At 37.4% G+C, this 21,450-nt stretch overlaps 1 protein-coding gene across 1 annotated transcript in view; it reads right to left on the bottom strand.

Moving 5' to 3' along the window:
• The window catches only part of LOC126248030 (histidine ammonia-lyase-like), a 276,752-nt gene that overhangs the window by 76,072 nt on the left and 179,230 nt on the right, over positions 1-21,450 (bottom strand). The window contains exons 11-12 of the mRNA XM_049948632.1: positions 17,859-17,998; positions 6,638-6,782 (exon numbers count right to left, since the gene is read on the bottom strand). Of these exons, the coding sequence (XP_049804589.1) occupies positions 6,638-6,782; positions 17,859-17,998 (285 nt within the window). The remainder of the gene's footprint in view (positions 1-6,637; positions 6,783-17,858; positions 17,999-21,450) is intronic.

The raw sequence follows: 21,450 nt of genomic DNA, 5'->3' as shown, positions 1-21,450 counted from the left end.
TCAGGTCTTTCAGTGCTCTGTCAAACTCTTCACGCAGTATCTTATCTCCCATTTCATCTTCATCTACGAGGGCCGTTCAGAAAGTAACCTCCGGTTGATTTAAAAAAATACACCAAGTTAAATAAAAATATTTTAATATATACATCTTACAACTACATCTTTGCACTATTTTTCTACATAGTCTCCATAGTGATTGAGGCACTTATCGTATCTCTTCACAAGCTTCGAAATTCCTTCTGCATAAAAATCACCCGCTTGTGCCTGGAGCCAGCCTGTGACCGCATCTTTGAGCTCTTCGTCGTCATCAAACCGCTGTGACCCGAGCCATTTCTTCAAATGCATGAAGAGGTGATAATCACTTGGCGCCAGGTCTGGGCTGTAAGGTGGATGGTTGATAACGTCCCACTTGAAGGACTCAAGAAGGGCCGTTGTTCTGCGAGCAGAGTGAGGACGGGCGTTATCGTGCAAAAAAACGATACCGGAAGTCAGCATACCACGGCGTTTGTTCTGTATAGCCCGTCGTAACTTTTTTATTGTTTCACAGTACACGTTTGATTAATGGTCATACCACGTTCCATGAATTCAACCAACAACACCCCTTTGGCATCCCAAAACACCGTTGCCATCAGTTTTCTGGCAGAAAAATCTTGCGAGGCTTTTCTTGGTTTGGTAGGCGAATTTGAATGTGCCCACATCTTTGATTGTTCTTTTGTCTCAGGGTTCACGTACTTAATCCAGGTTTCGTCACCGGTCACGATTCTGTTTAACAATGGTTCTCCTTCGTCCTCATAACGTGACAGAAAGTCTAATACAGAGGCCATTCTTTGAGTTTTGTGGTGGTCGGTAAGAATTTTGGGCACCCATCGTGCACAGAACTTACGGTAACCCAATCTTGCTGTCACTATCTCGTACAAGAGAGTCTTAGAAATCTGTGGAAAACCAGTAGACAACTCCGACATTGAGAAACGTCGATTTTCACGAACTTTTGCATCAACTGTCTGAACGAGTTCGTCAGTCACCAATGATGGTCTACCACTCCTCTCTTCATCATGAACGTTTTCTCGTCCACTTTTAAATAAACGTACCCATTCACGGACAACTCCTTCACTCATAACTCTTGGTCCATACACGGCACAAAGCTCACGATGAATAGCTGCCGCAGAATATCCTTTGGCTGTAAAAAACCTTATGACAGCACGCACTTCACATTTGGCGGGGTTTTCTATTGCAGCACACATTTCAAACTGCCACAAAAACTAAACTAGCGCAGGTACGACGTTCACTCGACTACGGCTTGATGACGACTGACCTGTTGAGTGCGTGAACGCACAGATGGCGTCGCTACTCCCCCCACAACCCGCACTGTGACCAATCGGAGGTTACTTTCTGAACCGCCCTCGTACATCCTCTTCCATTTCCATAATACTGTCCTCAAGTACATTGCCCTTGTATAAACCCTCTATATACTCCTTCCACCTTTCTGCCTTCCCTTCTTTGCTTAGAACTGGGTTGCCATCTGAGCTCTTGATATTCATACAAGTGGTTCTCTTCTCTCCAAAGGTCTCTTTAATTTTCCTGTAGGCAGTATCTATCTTACCCCCAGTGAGTCAAGCCTCTACATCCTTACATTTGTCCTCTAGCCATCCCTGCTTAGCCATTTTGCACTTTCTGTCGATCTCATTTTTGAGACGTTTGTATTCCCTTTTGCCTGCTTCATTTACTGCATTTTTATATTTTCTCCTTTCATCAATTAAATTCAATATTTCTTCTGTTACCCAAGGATTTCTATTAGCCCTCGTCTTTTTACCTACTTGATCCTCTGCTGCCTTCACTACTTCATCCCTCAGAGCTACCCATTCTTCTTCTACTGTATTTCTTTCCCCCATTCCTGTCAATTGTTCCCTTATGCTCTCCCTGAAACTCTCTACAACCTCTGGTTCTTTCAGTTTATCCAGGTCCCATCTCCTTAAATGCCCACCTTTTTGCAGTTTCTTCAGTTTCAATCTGCAGTTCATAACCAATAGATTGTGGTCAGAATCCACATCTGCCACTGGAAATGTCTTACAATTTAAAACCTGGTTCCTAAATCTCTGTCTTACCATTATATAATCTATCTGATACCTATTAGTATCTCCAGGATTCTTCCAGGTATACAACCTTCTTTTATGATTCTTGAACCAAGTGTTAGCTATGATTAAGTTATGCTCTGTGCAAAATTCTACAAGGTGGCTTCCTCTTTCATTTCTTCCCCCCAATCCATATTCACCTACTATGTTTCCTTCTCTCCCTTTTCCTACTGACGAATTCCAGTCACCCATGACTATTAAATTTTCGTCTCCCTTCACTACCTGAATAATTTCTTTTATCTCGTCATACATTTCATCAATTTCTTCATCATCTGCAGAGCTAGTTGGCATATAAACTTGTACTACTGTAGTAGGCATGGGATTTGTGTCTATCTTGGCCACAATAATGCGTTCACTATGCTGTTTGTAGTAGCTAACCCGCACTCCTATTTTTTTATTCATTGTTAAACCTACTCCTGCATTACCCCTATTTGATTTTGTATTTATAACCCTGTAATCACCTGACCAAAAGTCTTGTTCCTCCTGCCACCGAACTTCACTGATTCCGACTATATCTAACTTTAACCTATCCATTTCCCTTTTTAAATTTTCTAACCTACCTGCCCGATTAAGGGATCTGACATTCCACGCTCCAATCCGTAGAATGCCAGTTTTCTTTCTCCTGATAACGACGTCCTCTTGAGTAGTCCCCGCCCGGAGATCCAAATGGGGGACTATTTTACCTCCGGAATATTTTACCCAAGAGGACGCCATCATCATTTAATCATACAGTAAAGCTGCATGTCCTCGGGAAAAATTACGGCTGTAGTTTCCCCTTGCTTTCAGCCGTTCGCAGTACCAGCACAGCAAGGCCGTTTTGGTTAATGTTACAAGGCCAGATCAGTCAATCATCCAGACTGTTGCCCCTGCAACTACTGAAAAGGCTGCTGCCCCTCTTCAAGAACCACATGTTTGTCTCTCCTCTCAACAGATACCCCTCCATTGTGGTTGCACCTACGGTACGGCCATCTGTATCGCTGAGGCAAGCAAGCCTCCCCACCAACGGCAAGGTCCATGGTTCCTTACAGTCACTTTTTGTAGTGTTGCCGACCCGGTCTGCCATGCATGGTCAAATTACAGAACTATCTCAATCAATAATACAAAGTCCGCCTTATCCGTAACTTATTCCATCAAAATTCAAAACCCAATCACATTTTCTATTTTATATTTTCACGGCAGAACACCGAAGAAAGGAAACACTACAATTGGCGACCGTGACAGGACTTACAATCTCCGGATTTGATACAAGTGCATTTATTATAAATTTTGGACATTTTATCTAATTTTAATCACTTAATAGCACCAGAAAATGAATTTGGATTAGTTCTCATTCATTTCAATTGTGATGTTACATGCATGAAATTTACATCAGTATTGTCTTTCCTGTTATTAATTCGTGTTAATTTTCATTTTCATGCTGAGGAAATTAATTTGTAAAAAAAAAAAAGAGAGAGAGAGAGAGAGAGAGAGAGATAACGTTCCATAAAATAATTTACATGGATGCGAAAGAAAAATTTTGGATTGAAAAATCTGTATATCTGACGCTACATAATAGATGTACGTTTCAGTGCTTTCCAATGATTTTAATACATACCAGTCTCTTTCAACTGGCTCTGGATGTGTTCTTACGTTTTAGCTTTTCCTTTTTTTTCTTCCCTTTTTTTCCTTTCTAGTGCATGTCACAAACTTTAAATTCATTAATCTCTCTATATATGCCTCAGCACTGTATGTGAAAAACAACACAGCATATTTTGAAATTAGGGAAAACATACACAAAACACTAGATGCAAAATAAAATTAGATATACTGAGGCATAGGCTGGAAATAACAGGGAATTTCCATCTAATGAATGGCTTAAGAATATATAACAATGAAAGGAATCAATTTGACAAAACGTTTTAATTGGATAGATAAAAAATCTATTCACCAAGCAGTGCCAGAACACCCACATCAAAGAAGGCTATAACTGGGCAAACTTTTGGAGCCAGTGGCTGCTTCTTCAACCAGAAGAAGCTAAGTGCATTGTACATAACAGGGTGGAGTGGGGTGGTGAAAAATGAAGGTTGTATAAAGCCAAAACAGACTGAAGAAAAGAGTAGTTACTGTGATGAAATGCCGAGACAGAAGAAATGTAAATTAAGGCCAGGTGGGTGGCAAGAACCAAGGACATGTTGTAGTGTTGGTTCCCACCTGTGGAGTTCTGAGACATTGGTGTCTGGGAGAAGAATCCTGATGGCACGTGTGGTGAAATGATCACTGAGGTCACAATTGTCACCTTGTAGAACATGCTCTGCAAAAGGATATTGTGTTTTGCCAGTATACACCCTCTGCTTATGCCCATTCACCCTAATTAATAATTTGGTGGTAGTCATGCTAATGTAAATGTCTCAAATAGTGTTTACATAACAGCTGGAATATGATGGGTCATTTCACAGGTGTCTCTCCTTTTGTTAGTATATGTTTTGCAGTTACAGGGCTGGTATAGGTGGTGGTAGGAGAGTGCATAGGGCAAGTCTTGCAGGGACAGTCACAGGAGTAGGAGCCATAAGGTAAACAGGAGGGTGCATAAGGAGCATAGGGTCTGACAAGAACATTGTGGAGAATGGCAGGACGACAAAAAAACTCTCTAGGTGTGGTGGGCAAAATTTCAGACAGAATGGATCTCATTTAAGGGCACGATTTTAAGAAGTCATGACCTTGTTGAAGTAGCTGATTAATACATTTCAGACCAGGATAATACTGAGTGACCAGTGATGTGCTCCAAAGTTTTTTTTTGGAGGGATCGGCAGTACCAGGATTGAACGTGATGGCCCAGGGAATCAGCTTTTAAACTAGGCTCATGGGGTAATTATGTCCAATGAATGCTGAGATGAAAATGATGGCATATTGCTTTAAAGAGTCTGCATCCAAACCAATTTGTTTGCCTCAAATGCCAAGGCTGTATGGGAGGGACCATAGCGGTCGCGCAGTTCCAGACTGAAGCACCTAGAACAGCTTGGCCAACCCGGCTGGCCACCTATTTCACCTCAGGTAGTCAATGGTAAATAAAGAATCTGAATGTCTCAAGTTTAACACAAAACTTGATTGCAAAAACTTTGCTCTAAATTGGGCTGGCCCATTTTATTAGTGCCAGCCGGTGTGGCCGAGCGGTTCTAGGCACGTCAGTCTGGATCCGCGCGACCGCTACGGTTGCAGGTTCGAATCCTGCCTCGGGCATGGATGTGTGTGATGTCCTTAGGTTAGTTAGGTTTAAGTAGTTCTACGTTCTAGGGGACTGATGACCTCAGATGTTAAGTCCCATAGTGCTCAGAGCCATTTGAACCATTTTATTAACACACGGCAAAAACACAACTCTGCTGATGATCTCAAAAATGACGTGATGGCTGTATGGAGCTGAAACTCACACTGAGCATATGGAAGGGATGAACACACCATTCCACACAAATGGAACAATACAGCATTGCCAGATCACTCACAGTGTTGTCAATCTCATTACCTTTTTCACACAGGTTCAGGGACACAAAAGGGACCAAAATGGAGCCTTGTAGCACACCAAAATTTATATTTGTTATCTTTGCCTTCTTTCTTCAATAATCATACATAATCTCTGAATATTTGTGTTTAATTTTTAGGTATGATTCTATTAAACGCATCACCTTTGCACTGACACCAATGATTACAATTTCTCATAAGAGCACACCTCAGTAAACTCTGTCTAAAGCTTTTGAGAGGTATAAAAATACTCCTGCTGTTTGGTAACTATCATCTATTTTCTCTGACATATGGTGAAAAAACTACTGAGAGAGATATAGTACTATAACTGCTTTTGAAGCCATGCTCGAAGTCACCTATGATATTTTTTGTATTATAGTGCTCCATTATGCTTTCCTTTCATGATTTTCTTCATTAGTTTGCTAAATGATGAGTTTAAGGAAATTGCTTTGTAGTTCTAAGCTTGCTGTCTTTCCCCTTTTCTAGACAAGAGTTGTTACCCCAAGACAATGGATCAGTCCTCACTCCTAGATGAACAAAGGAAATGTTTTCATACAAAGGTGTTATTTTTATAATGTGAGATGTTTTCACTAGAATTGCCACAGTAGCAGATGACTGTTGCAATGATGAAAGAGCAACTGCTCCATGTAGTATGGTACTGAGAAAATGGTTCTTCATAGCATATGAATTGAAGATGTGTGCAGTGATTTCCTTCCAACTTAATATCCAAAATATTTGATTTTTTAATATTTTCATTTTGTTTATTAATAAATACTATATTTTCTTTGTTATTCTTATTTGATTTAATTTTTATTTAAGAAGGATTGTGTACAGTCTGAGTTTGCCAATTAATAATGCGATTCACCTCAAACTGTACTATTAAATACATGTAGATAAATATTTACTGCAGGTGAACATGTCAGTTTGACTCAAGGTGAACATGTCAGTTTGACTCATTTTGCAGTGTTGAAGCCCTTATTCTGTCAAGTAACTTCAGAAAATGGATTATATGTACTTACCAGGGTTAACAAGGCGTTCAATTCTTCTTTCACTCATTGATGCCAGTTCATGAACAGCAATTGCCAAATAATCAAGCACTTTGGCAGGATATTCCCCATGAAAATTTCCAGCAGAAATAATTTCACCTCTATCAGCAAATACAATATGGATTTATTAAGGAAAATATGCGATCTCATGCTATAAACATTACACTGTCCATGTGATAAAAATTTCTACTACAAAAATCACAAAAGCACAGAACAGACATACAATTCAAGTAGTAGCTAGCTACACAGCACCTATACAACTGACATTTAGTAAGGGTTACTGGTAGTAGTTTTCATACAAAGAAGCAGTAACTAGATAACTCTGGTGACACTGCTATCCCATCACCAGGAGAAGAGGTTCCACAAGCATTGGTTTTACCACATCAAATGTAAGCAAACATACAACTCAGGTACAGTTTGTGTGTATATCTGTGTATTTGAAGCTATCAATCTGTGCTCAGCTGTTTTAGCAATCAGACAACTTGCTCATGAAGATTTGCAGAATTTCACTATGTAAATTACAGTTAAAAAAGTGGATATGTTTTCCGTTTACGACAAATATCAACAAACTGTCAGAGAAATGGTGTGGTTGTATGCTAAAAGGTATCCTGATCATGCCATTCTTTCAAAATCTGTCATCATAAACTTTATAAAAAACTCAAGATACTGGAATTGTGGGAAAAAAAGGAATAGAAAGTTATGAGAGAAATGCAGCAAACATTTTATCTACAGAAACAATAAGTCCACATGTCACTGTTGAGACAGTTCGAATGTGCAAGTGGGCTCAGCAAAAAGAGCATTCCGTGAGTACTGAATTTCATCCTTTCCACATTTTGCTCCACAAACAGCTTCATGGTAATGACTTTCAAAATTGGTTTCAATTATCTGAATGGTGTCTATGAAAACTGCAAAGTATGCAGCATTTCTACATAACATATTGTTTACAGATGAAGCACCATTTACAAATAAAGGGCAATCAAGAATTGTACTGTTGGTCTTGGTTTTGCTGATGGAACTTTAATTAGTCTCAAGTATCTACTGAGATGTTGCAGCATTCCGCCTGTATGGCTTGCCAACCTTGTGGTACAACAATATCTGGGTTGCCTACATGTCATGCGACCACTCTGCACAAGAAAACAGTTTTGCAGCAGTTCCACTAGCCATCCCTAGCAGCACCACCAGAGGTCATGGACTGGGGCATACCTATTTGCACCCGCAACCCACGTGACTTAAAATAGTTCCTGTGATATCCTGCCACACGACAGTATTTAGGCCTGCACACCACTATGCAGAGTGAGTTCACATCAAGCTAGAGCTAAAGACATACATCCGCTACACTACAATGCCACTGCCTACTGCTAACCAGCTGCCTCCTTGATGGATAGTGCCTGGCCTCTGCAGCTCCACAGACAGTCCAGTCTCCATGATTGGATGTTCACGGTTGATGGTTCACAAACTTTGGCAGAACATTAAGTATATTCTGTTTTCCAAAGATCTATATCACTGTGCACATATTAAAAATGAACTCTTGTGGAACTTGGTTTCTGTGTGCAGGAGTAGAACTTGGTAAATATCAGTTTGTGGCAAACTTGGCCAAGTATGAGGCTTTGAGTTGCTGAACAAAGACCTTCAGCTTGTCAATCAGTTTTGAGTGTTAATTGTGTTTGGTTCATTGGAGCAGATGAGCGTACTATATTTTTACAATAAACTATATTTGTGGAAAATTAGTGATTTTAGTTCCACCTATGGTGGATTATTTGTCAAAAGTTCCAAACAAATATGCTGCTAGAGTTTATAAAGACATCCCACTGAACATAAGGCAATCCATGTGGTATCAACATGATGGGTGTCCTGCCCATGTCACACAGATAATTAGTCCTTTCTAGCAGAACATTTGGAGATTGTTAGGTAAGTCACTCTGAAAACATAAAATGGCCATCACACCCACTGGAACTGACACCTCTGGACTTTTATATGTGGGAAAAATCAAAATCCAGGGGTCTACAAAGAAACATATATGACTCTCAAAGATGTGAAATGCTGTATAACACAGGCCTGTGTTGTGATACGTCCAGATGCAGTACTATGTGTCTGGAGTTGATTTAGTTTATAAAATGAATTAATGCTCAAGGTAAACACTTTAAGCACTCAATATTCCAGTCATAATAACAAACACATGAACTGTACGAGGGTTATATGTTTACTTGCATCTGGTACAAGAGAGCAGATGTATGTGGAACCTCTCCGAAGTCTCTTTTCCAATACCACAAGAAAAAGTATATAGTCCCATCAAAAAAAGTCAGTGCTATAATTTGGCACCTATAAACATTAAACATTACTCACATACATAAAAATATGCAATATTCTCCTCTATAACTTGACAAAAACTGAACCTTGTTGTATTTACTCATTGTGGATATATTCAGGAAGACGTGTCTCAGCTTCCTTCCCTGTAGAGGTACTGTTCCTCTTTAACTAAGTGAAATATTAATAACATTGTGAAATTACCAATGAAATTAGACAAGATATCTGTATGGTGCAAAGAGTTGCAATTGACTTTAAATAATAAAAAGCGTGAGGTCATCCACATGAGTGCTTAAAGGAATCTGTTAAATTTCGGTTTCATGAGAAATCACACAATCTAAAGGCTGTCAATTCAACTCAACAGTAGGCTACCAAAACATTGGTAACTATTTTAACAAAACTGTACAGGACTCTCTTGTTTCGTAGGTTCAAAATGAAGAATTCGTGTAAGCACAAAAGGTGTCATTTATATACAAAAGGTACATTTCTTCCTGCTCCACATTCATTTTCCAGGAACTGTTCTCCCTTAATAAGTTACATGGTATGTGGCTGTAGAAGAAAACTGGTTATAAATTAAAAAGAAGGTAACTAACTGATACTATGCCATATCCCATGGTATGCTTCAGTATGCCATATTTTTTGTGACTAAATAAAATGCAGTTATTTTGTACGCAATTAGTGACATTGCATTGCTGTGCTTCATTCTCATTAGGTGCTGCAAATTTGACTACTTTTTTCCTTTGTTTAATAAACTGTGTATTTTAAGGTACGGTCTTAGAGATGAAACATGACCATTTGCTGGTCACTACAGAGATTAAGACTGAGTCATACTCTTAAGCCACCAATAAAACAGGCTGACCCTCAGATTTGTAAGCTAGGCCATCTGCATAATCTGACAACACTGAAGAATGCACATGTGTCTAGAGGAAGTGTTGTCTTCTGCTCATAATATACAGTGCTGTATCTGTCATAGTCTAGTTGTAAACCTCGTGCAATATAGTTGCAAAGTAGCGAGTTTGAGTCAGCCCATTCCTTTATTTTTTTTTAACTGCATTTAGGCTGTCTGCAAAGGTAATCACTTTGATGAATCCTTGAAGATAATTCGTTTCACTTTCTAACCCACTAGTAATACCAAAACTTTCCATAAAAGAACTTGTGGCTGTGTCAAGATCAGAACAGTTTATGCTTGAGAGCTTCCTCACCCTGTAGCAGCCACAAGCCATCTGCAACCTGCCACTGGTCACCTTACCACCAGCTGTCATCCAACCAGGTGACAGAGGCATGGCACATTCCAGCACATTTCTGCTCTCTCATTTTTAGCATAAAAATGTTTTTGATGGTAGTTTGATTTTCCACTTTGATACATTGATTGAAGTCCTGGCAGTTATACAAGACACATGGGTTGCTATGAGTGTATTTATCAAGTGTTGTTTTCTTATTTTAAGTTCTAGCATTTGTCATGCAGTTACATACTGGATTTTTCGTACTCCAGTCTTCTGAAAGTTGTTATGAAACCGAGTCACAAGTGGAAAATGTCTAACATTTGTGACATATTGTTTGCTTTTGGTTTAATGGAGGATGAAGGCAGTGGAAGCAGCTCAAAAGATTTGTATGTTGTGTAGGGTGGGGATTTGGACTAATCACATACAAAAAGAAATTTCTTGCTTCAAGAAAGATCATTTTCACATGAATGATTTTCCACATTCCTGATGTCTCAGTAATTGACAAGTGTGATGAACTGTGACATTTGGATTCAATAGGCTAGGTTCAGAGGTCAAGTGTAGGAGTACTGCATGCTCTAATTCAAAACAACCAAAACCACATTCTTTCCTGAACGTCATTCAGTTTTCTCTCTGTACATTCCTGTGCAGTAATGTTTCTGGTGTTGAGGTATGATACATCTACATCTATAACTACATGAATAGTCTGCAAATCACACTTAAGTCCTGATAGAGGGTTCATCAAACCACATTTACAATAATTTTCTGAAGAGTGCTTGGAAAAAATGAACACCTATATCTTTCCATGCAAGCTCTGATTTCCCTTATTTTATTATGATGATCACTTCTTCCTGTGTAGGTCAGCATCAACAAAATATTTCTGCATTTGAAGAAGAAAGTTGGTGATTGAAATTCCATGAAAAGATCCTGTCACAACGAGAAATGCCTTTATTTTATTTGTGTCTACCCCAAATCCTGTATCATGTCCATGACACTCTTCCCCATAATTCTTAATAATACAATATGTGTTGCCATTCTTTGAACTTTCCCGATGTACCACATTAATCCTATTTTGTAAGGATACTACACTGTGCAGCAATACTCCAAAAGAGGAAGGACAAACATAGCATAGGCAGTCTCCTTAGTAGATCTGTTGCATCTTCTAAATGTTCTGACAATAAAACACAGTCTTTGGTTTGTCTTTGGTGTTCTTTCCAATTTAAGTTGTGTTCCAAAATCCTACTCCATATGGATGTTAAAGATATGGGCCTGTAATTTAGTGGATTATTCGTATTGCATTTTTTGAATATTGGTGTGACCTGTGCAACTTTCCAGTCTTTGGGTACATATCTTTTGTCGAGTGAGCAGTTGTATATGATTGTTAAATATGTACCTACTGCATCAGCATGCTCTTAAAGGAACCTAATTGGTATACAGTCTGTACCAGAAGACTTGCTTTTATTAAGAGATTTAAGTTGCTTCACCGTGCCATGGATATCTACTTCCAGGTTACACATGTTGACAACTGTTCTTGGTTCAGATTCTGGAATATTTACTATGTAATCTTTGGTGAAGGAATTTCAGAAGATTGTGTTTAGTAACTCTGCTTTAGCAACACTCTCATCAATAGTATTTCCATTGCTGTTGTACAGAGAAGGCATTGATTGATTCTTGCTGCTAGCATACTTTACCTGTGACCAGAATCTCTTTGAATTTTCTGCCAGGTTTTGAGACAAAATTTCGTTGTGGAAACTATTATAAGCATCTGACATTGAAGTTGTTGCTAAATTTCTTACTTCTGTAAATGATCACTAATCTTGGGGGTTTGGCATTCATTTAAATTTGGTATGCTTTCTTCATTGTTTCTGCAGCAGTTTTCTTGGCATTTTTTGTGTGCCTTTGGGGTATCATCTCCATCATTTGTTAATTCATTTGGTATAAATCTCTTAATTGCTGTTGATACTATTTCTTTGAATTCAAGGCACATCTGATCTAAACTACACTGTTAATTTGGAAGGAATGGAGACTGTCTCTCAGAAAGCATCAACCAAAATATATTTGATTTTTTGAACAGATATAATTTTCATATATTTTTGGTGGATTTGGGAGTTACAGTATTTAGTTTTGCCATGACAACCCTGGGTTCACTAATCCCTGTATCTGTTTTGATGCTGGTTATTAGCTCAGGATTATTTGCTGCCAAGAGGCCAAGTGTGTTTCCAGGACTGTTTATGACTCACGTGGGCTCATGAACTAATTGTTCAAAATAATTTTCAGAGAATGCATTTAGCACATTTTGGGATGAAGTTTTATGCATATCTCTGGAGTTACACATTCATTTTCACCAACATATCAAGGGCAAGTTGAAGTCACCGTCAACTGTAATTGTATGAGTCAGGTACATATTTGAGATTAGACTCAAATTTTCTTTGAACCTTTCAGCAATTGTATCATTTTTGTTGGGATGTCAGTAAAAGAGTTCAATTATTATTTTATTCCAGTTGCCAACAATGACCTCTACCCATACTAACTCACAGGAACTATCTAACAGCAACAAACATGCTACTGCCAACTGTATTTAGCCTGTCCTCTCTGAATACCAGTAGATCCTTCACAAAAATTTTGGCTGGAGCATCAGTACTTTTTATTAGTGCCTGGAGCTCTGGTATTTTCCCAACACAGTTATGACAATTTATGGCTGTTATACTGATGGTTCCTAGATCTACATTCTTTCTGTGTTTGACTTGTATTCTTCGAGACGGAACCCCTTTCTGCATTTCCCCAAGACCCTCTTACCTAAAAAAAAAATTAAAAAAAAACATCCAATCCATGCCACACAGCCCCCACTATTCATGTAGCCACCTCCTGTGAGTAATGGACTCCTGACCTAGTTATCGGAATCCAAAATCCCACCACCCTATGGCACAAGTAGAGAAATTTGCAGCCTACACAGTCACAGAACTGTCTGAACCCCTGATTCAGACCCTCCACAAAGCTCTGTACCAGAGATCTGTAATTGGTCCTGTTGATTATGCTGAAAATGGTGAGCTCTGCTTTCATCTCAGAAGCAAGATTCGCAGCTTTACCATTTCTGATAGTGACTTTGAGTCCAACTGGTAGTGAGGCTGTTCATGCAACTCCAATGTTACCCTTCCGTAGCAAGCAAGCCCTCAAGAAACACCAGAGGCATTGACATTCTACACAAGATCAGGCCCATGAGAGCGCAACAAGTGCCCACCCATTCTGGCAGCTCTGCTCTACCGCTGGCAGGCTGTATGAAAAGTGTTGACTTTGGATTAAGGTGCAATGCGTATTTTATTTGTTCTTTGGATTGCAGGCATCTCTTACTATTGCTGTATTTACTCTTTTCAGTTTCTTGTTAACTCAAGTTCTTATCAAATTTCATTTACATGACTTTTTAAAATGAAACAGTTAAATAAAATGCTGTTGACTCATTGAATTAGTATAATGAAATAATGGACTGCAGTTACAGAAGCACTGATTATATGCCAAACTGTACAACAGTATATTTAAAATATGAGCTTGAAACAGAAATTTAACAAACCATAAAACTGTTGCTTGTAGAAAATCCTTTCTATTAAGACAATGAATACATACTAAATGCAAAAAAAATTGGAAATAGCCACAGTTTGTAATAAAAATAAAATGCACATAGGCAGACGGGTAGTAAATTCAAGATGTGTTCTTATGTATGGTGTAATATAGGTAGACTGCAGAAGATACAAAATGTATAATTACATATTGTCCTATGGTATTTAAAAATGGTATACTTAAGATAATTAAATAATGTTGTGATTATTATTTTGTAAAACTGACAATGCAGATATGTACTTGGATCTGATCCATATATATGCACATCCAAAGCTTTACGAAAGTTGTCAAACCAGCAAAGCAAATGACAAATATTAAATTAATCTTAAAACATGAGAATAAATCAAAGGCAGTGTGGTCAGTTGTAAAACATGAGTTAGGTATCAAAGCCTCTAGACTTGGAATTAGTACAATTAAGCTTGAAGATGAGATCGTTGTAAATCTGGCTCAAATTTCAGAATGCTTCAATGAGTTCTTCATTAATGCAGTGAAACCAGAGGTTAATGTTGCAGATTATGAGAACAATGTATGTCCCTTTGGACTAAATCATAATTCTGAATGCCTCACAAAATTCAAAACAGTTTCAACAATAGATGTAGAAAAAATTATATTAAAACTAAAAAACAAAAATTCTGCAGGTTGGGATGGAATACCAGCAAAAGTCCTTAAATTTGTGTGTAAAATAATAGGATACCCACTATCTAAAATAATAAACCAATCCTTTGAACAAGGAAGCTTCCCAGAGGTGCTGAAGTATGCACAAGTAAAACCGTTGCTCAGAAAGGGTCAAGAGAGGATATGGGGAATTAGTGTCCCATCTCCCTCCTTCCAGTCCTATCAAAAATCTTTGAATATGCTGCTGCTATGCAGTTTCGAAATTTTATGGAGAAATGTGATATTATTATGGAAAACCAATTTGGTTTCCAGCCTGGCAAAAGTACTGTTGATGCAATTAACAAGTTTATTAATAAGATCAGCACATCATTAGACAACCATAATAAAGTTGCAGGAATCTTTTGTGATCTCACAAAAGCCTTTGACTCTGTAAATCATGCACTGCTCATCTATAAGCTTGACAAGTATGGGATCAAGGGTAATGTTCTAAATTGGCTTACTTCATACTTATCAAATAGGAAACAAAGAGTGATTGTCTCATCAAATGCAGCAAATTACTATTCAAAATAGAAAACAGTAGCTCAACGTGTCCCTCAAGGCTCTATTCTAGGACCTATTTTGTTTTTGTTCTATGTTAATGATTTAACGAACAATATAAATTCTCCATCGATTTTATTTGCAGATGACACACCTGTATTAATTGAAAACGAGGAGCCAGAAAACATGCCTCTCTACATAAGAAACACAATGAACAAACTAGAAAAATGGTTCCAACTGAATGGATTAAGATTGAACATCCCCAAAACCCACATGGTCCAATTCAGAACAAAACAGTCAAAGCCCCAAGAATTTAAAATAACTCATAAAAATCAAGATATAGAAGTGGATTCTGTGAAGTTTTTAGGGTTAAACCTAGATAAAAATTTTAATTGGAATAAACATGTTGACTACCTGTTAAACAAATTATGTAGCTTTGCATTTGCTATGCAAATATTAGCTGGTGCAGCAGACATGAATACAAGGAAAATTGCATACCACAGCTACTTTCGATCAGTTTGCGGTGGCGTGGTTCCTTCTGTCCTTTTACGACAAACCTGCACCTACCTGTGAACATTGTCTCAGCATATCATCAGTGGGGAGGCTAAGTGAAACCTACTGTACTTCGACGTGAACCAGGCTGCAATTAAAGTCACTAATCTACATTTTGGGAGAAAGTTTTCACACAAAATGAAAGGTTGGAAATTTTGTCCTCAATTAATATATCCTGAAACGTAGGTGAACAAGTATCACTGCCAAGCCCATGCTAGTCTTAACACAGTCACTCACAATCCCTTTCACTCACGTTAGCAAGTTTATGGTGTTGCATTTTCAGAAAACGTAATAGCTACAAAAATACTGATTGTTTTTGATTGATAATGCTTGCCAAATATTAAGTCTGTCGGTATCAAATGCAGTCACAGTTTTTGGCCACCGCCCTGCTCAATACACCACGCAGAATATATGTCTTTTCTCGTCACAAAATTCACTTAAAAATTCGGAAATTTCTACACGCCCATCGTAATAATTATGCCGTCACTTTACCACACTTTTGATGTATGAAACACTGCTAGATCGGGCAACTTATCATTCCCATCAGAACTACTACTACACACATCAAAACTGTTTCATGGCTAGGCTCCCACTCCTCCCTAGAATACTGTAAGTCTTCTCTACCAGCAGAGAAAGGTGTGCATTGAATATTGCTTTACCATTGGTCAGTTTACTCAACAGCCAATAGCAAAACAACATTCTCCCGCATCAGTCCATGCCTTTCATCAATAACCAATCACAAAATAGTAAACCTAACAACTGCACATTTTACCGACATAATTACCTAATATGCTGAAGTTTTCTTTATGCATAAAGTTATTTACTATTGTTATTTATGCCTGAATTAACTTTCCCTTTACCAATAACTTACTTTACAAATGTATTCTACAAAAATCCCCTTTGTTCATATCCATACTTCCTCAAAATGTTCCCACACTAAAACCTACTACATAACTTGTTAAACAATTATCTTCATATTGACCTTAAACCACACTCATGCATCATTCATACTGCTAAAACACATTTATAACATTTTACATACACAAAAAGACATAATAACACTTTACGAAAAACATTCTGTTAATTTAGTGCACTCTAGTGGGCACAGTCGAAACTAAATCAGTCCCCTATCCAATACTGTCCTCTATCGGCTGATACATAAACTACAAGCACATCCAGTCTTGCATTATCATCTGTCATTATCCAGCTCTGAGACACATCTCCCACTTAACCACCTCCTAGGCAGGATTGGTATATGGTGCTATGCCTCAAGTTGTAAGGCATGGTATTATTTTTTGGGGAAATTCAAGCAATATATTGTGCATACTAAAGTTACAGAAAAGAATAATAAGGAACATGTGTACTGCCCATCCAAGAACATCATGTCACCCACTATTTGAAAAACAACAGTTATTAACAGTTCCCTCCTTATACATCTATGATATTATCATCTTTCTACACAGCAATTTAGAGTTATTCAAGAAAAATTGTTTCAATCACACGTATAACACAAGAAACAAAGACAATTTTATGCTTCCCATTCATCGCTTAAATCTGTATGCGCAGTCTCCTCAGTATATGGCAATGAAAATTCATGAAAAGCTAAAAGAAAGAATGTTCTGAGTATGAACCTAGAGACACTGAAAACAAAGCTATATGATATACTTGTCAAACGGTGCTACTACACTGTTGAGGAGTTCATGAAGGATGAACTGAACATTTGAGCAGGATAAATTTACATATAGTCTTGTGTGTAAATGTAGCTGTCCTTCACAAAAGGGAGGAAAGAAAAATAAAAGTTTCTATCAATGTTAAAATTCTTTGTACCAATTAGGCCTAAGTTGTGTTATCCATTTTTTGACATGTCTCCTGTACACTAATCATATGATTAAAATTTGTATGTTATGAGATGAATAAAACACTATTCACAAAAAAAAAAAAAAAAAAAAAAATCTTGCTATCATTGTAAATTTGGAAATATGACTGTAAAGGGCATACACAGATACACAGGTGAAGAAAGTACCATAATACAGTGTCCTAGGAGAAATAAAATACAAGTGGAAGATATTAATTTGTTGGCTCACAAAAATTGTGATATCTTGTTGTTATTTTTAAAGCCATGAAAAAATGGTTTGAGACTCATCCGAACATGGTAAATCTAATAAGACATTTTTTTTGAAAAAATGAAGTACACCCACCATCATATGTTTTAATGACTTATTGCAGCACTGACATCTAACAGCATATTGTATAATTCATAAAACTAGAAATGCATCTGCTTGGTACCTTACGGGAGAGATTACACCTTAAAATAATTGCTGCTTTAAACAGATGCACCATTTTAGAAAGGATACTGGATTGTCAGTTCCACTATTCATTTCTACAGTGATAACTCCTTGTACGAAATCAATTGTATCGTGCACAATACCATGCACCTGAGGGCAACACCGCAGTGTGTAGGCATCTTGCACACGGTTGCAGAATCGGTGGCTCTCTGACAGAATTGGCACATGAATGAGAAATAATGATCAAATGAGAATGATAAATATATTTCAACATATTATGTGGTAGATAAACATTACAGAGAGTTAAATGTTTTGCTATACATCTGAAGCACATAATAACAAATATGTTTTTACAAATTGTTGACTGCTCAAGTCAATATTACATACGTGAAAAAGAAGAAAATAGCTAAATGAATTGACTTACAGCATATAAAGGTGAAAAGAACTCCAGAAGTATCTATTATTATATTGTTATTGTTTTTCTTATCCTGTTATATATTCTGTTATATAAGTTCATCATCAATATGCTTCCAGAGGGTTCTTTTGCAATCGAGTATTAAAAGCATTATCTGTTATCATACCTAGTGTTTCAGGACCATGCCGATAAACTTTGATGGAGAGCGGATCGTACACAGCAAATCATTTTCTGGCCAGGAGTACATCCTCTTTAACTTGTCACTGAGCCCATGAGTGAAGTGTACTGATCATGATACCCACTGCACCACAGTCAACTTAAAGTTAGTTGTCTTGCTTTTAAGCCTTCATTTTGACTGAACTGTTGTTATTTATATGTGATGTTATCAACTGAATGTGGACTACCATTTATTTGAACTTACAGCCATGATTATATGCTACATTGAGGAAATGAAAATCACATTGGTGGCAAGTTAAAATCATATGCTGGATCAGGACTCAAACCCAAATCTCCGCCTTTTAATGAATTTAGTGAATTAACCATGTACACCTCATGGACTGACTCAAAATTTCAACATATATTCTTTTTCTCCCCAGATGTCAAACCCATTTCAGTGGAACAGATGCACGTATTTATGAACATTGTTTTCCTAACAGGACACATCCACTCCACAGTACCATTGCTGCACTTTATGGATACTTTCAAGAAAGGGAAAATTATTACCTTGAACATGTTAGTGGCGAACCACAGGTAAGGACATTAGATTTGAGGCTGTAGTGATGAAGAGGTGTATTAATCTGTGTTCAACTAACACATATGATGTGGTATGTGCAATGAAAAAAGTCACATAATCATTTGGAAGAATGTGAAAGAGTACAACCAACGTGTGTACAACCATCAGAAGACACATCCAATTGGACCCCATATGGAATCTAAGCAGTGGTTACTTCATCAAAATGCCAATTATGTTGCCATATTACTCACAGATTATGACTACTTCACATGTATCAGTTATTTTAACAGTTAGAGTGGTCATATTTGGGGCTATTAAAAAAATGTAGTTGCTGTTATGTCTCAATAATAAATGTTTTTCCATGAATATTTGGACTGGAATAATTGTCAGTCATCTTCATGAACTGTAACTCTGCCAGTACAGTAAACTGAAGTAGTTTTCCATAAGTTTCTGCATATTACACTTACAAAATCAGTGGACACAATATCACTATCTGTACAGAACAAAATTTGTTTTGAGCACAATGGAATCCCAGTATATTGCATTGTTGATGTTAAAGTACAGCTAACTTTAAAAATATATTTGGCAGTTGAGTAGGAACTGTTGTAAGGCTATCACATCATCTGGTTTCGTCTTTGGGAATATGATGCATTTCATGACAGGAAACATAATCCTGCCACCTTCAACAGAGTTGGAGAGTTATTGACTGCAGTGATGTTATGCATGTGATAAGGCTTAGGGCACTGTGTTTAAATATCTGTTGTCAAGTTATGTGAAAATGCTTTTAATAAAAAGGGTTAATAAAAATGTTATGTACATTAGGTTAAAAGGAGTAGATTCCTTAACAAACATTGCTTTTCTGTGTGTGACCTACAGCTCCTCAAAGTTTTAAAGTGAGACACTAAAATTACTTCCAATACAAATGTCGTTTCAAAAATGGCAAAGTCCTGTAACCTATTTTTTTTTCATTGGTTGTGGTGGCGTATTTTTGTATATGGGGCATAGGATGTAAAGATATTGCTAAATTTATTTCAATGGGTGTTTCTATTGCTTATACATCTTTTTAGGAAATAAAATATATTGCACTTGTCATAGGTCAAGAAGTGATTTGTTCTTTTGTAGCCACTCTGGGTCCTTAAAACAATATCTGTCTCTTGGGGTCCCACTCTGGGTGCTCAATAGGTTGTGTAAGCTATTCCATAAGCTGCTGCAGAAATACATCAATCTTGCCAAAAGCCAAGATGTCATTTATTCCTTAGTAGCCATTGTGAGTCCTCAATAAATTGTCATATCCTTTGGGGCCTCCTCTGGGTGCTCAATAGACTGTGTAAGCTGCTGCAATGCACTGTTGCTTGTTACATGCATTCTAGAATGGCCTAGTGCAAGTGTACCAAATAAGTTCCTCTGACACATATGATTTTTCTAGGCTTGTGACATAATGAGAATGAGGTGTTGTAATGTATGTAACCACACAGTCATGATATCTATTAGTCATCAAGATGCCACCACAATGGTTGTGAAAAAAGTGAGGTTACAGGGGAACACACACAAATGCATGCATCCATTGAATTTTGTTCTGAACACTTAGTTGGTCATTTGAGTGATTATTTGTGGAAAAGATGCAGTGGTTCTGTCAATGTACAACCTTGTCACAGTAAAAGGAATGTATTGGTTTATATTTTAATAGAAGATGCTGCTGTATTTTTTATGTACCAACTTGCAATTTTTCTATTAATGTGGAATTATATTAACATTGCAAAAGAATTTGATTTTCTGTCTTCCTCTATTGTTACACTTAATAATAAAACCGGATTTATTGAAAAGTATCAAAGTTCACAGTGGAAGTGTATGAAATAAAGGTTCATATTTTCAAAGTATGGACTGATGTTTTGTGATTGAACTTTTGAAGTTATGAGGTGATGGAATGATGATATTTAGAATGGTTTCAATAAAACAGTGTATGCACATGGTTTTCCTGGTGTAGGTAAATTTACTTTAGTTGAAAACATTATGGATTACAATGAAGCTCATGAACATTTTTATATGTCTACACCCAACTCATTCAAGAGTGGTTATGAAGGTATTGTGTCTGAAGAGTTCTCTTGGGACTGCTGGAAACCATCTTCCTCTCAGTTACAGTGTCTATCTGAAGGAAAAAGCTTTCCAATCAGAATAAATATTTTAAACTTAATTATAACACCCCATTACTTCAGCAGTAATGTTTATATTCCTATTTCTTATTGGAACATACAATGAGGTGACAAAAGTCATGGGATAGTGATATACACATTTGAAGATGGTGGACGTATAATGTACACAAGGTATAAAAGTGCAGTGAGTTGGTGGAACTGTCATTTGTACTCAAGCGATTCATGTGAAAAGATTTCTGATACGATTACGTTGCATGACGGGAGTTAACAGACTTCGAACATGGAATGGCAGTTGGAGCTAGAGGCATGGGACATTGCATTTTGAAAATAATTAGGGAATTCAGTATTCTGACATCCACAGTG

The sequence above is a fragment of the Schistocerca nitens genome, chromosome 3, assembly GCF_023898315.1.
Source record: "Schistocerca nitens isolate TAMUIC-IGC-003100 chromosome 3, iqSchNite1.1, whole genome shotgun sequence".
Taxonomy (NCBI): Eukaryota; Metazoa; Arthropoda; class Insecta; order Orthoptera; family Acrididae; genus Schistocerca; species Schistocerca nitens.
The sequence above is the reverse complement of the archived record's forward strand: the minus strand, read 5'-3'. Positions and strand labels throughout refer to the sequence as shown.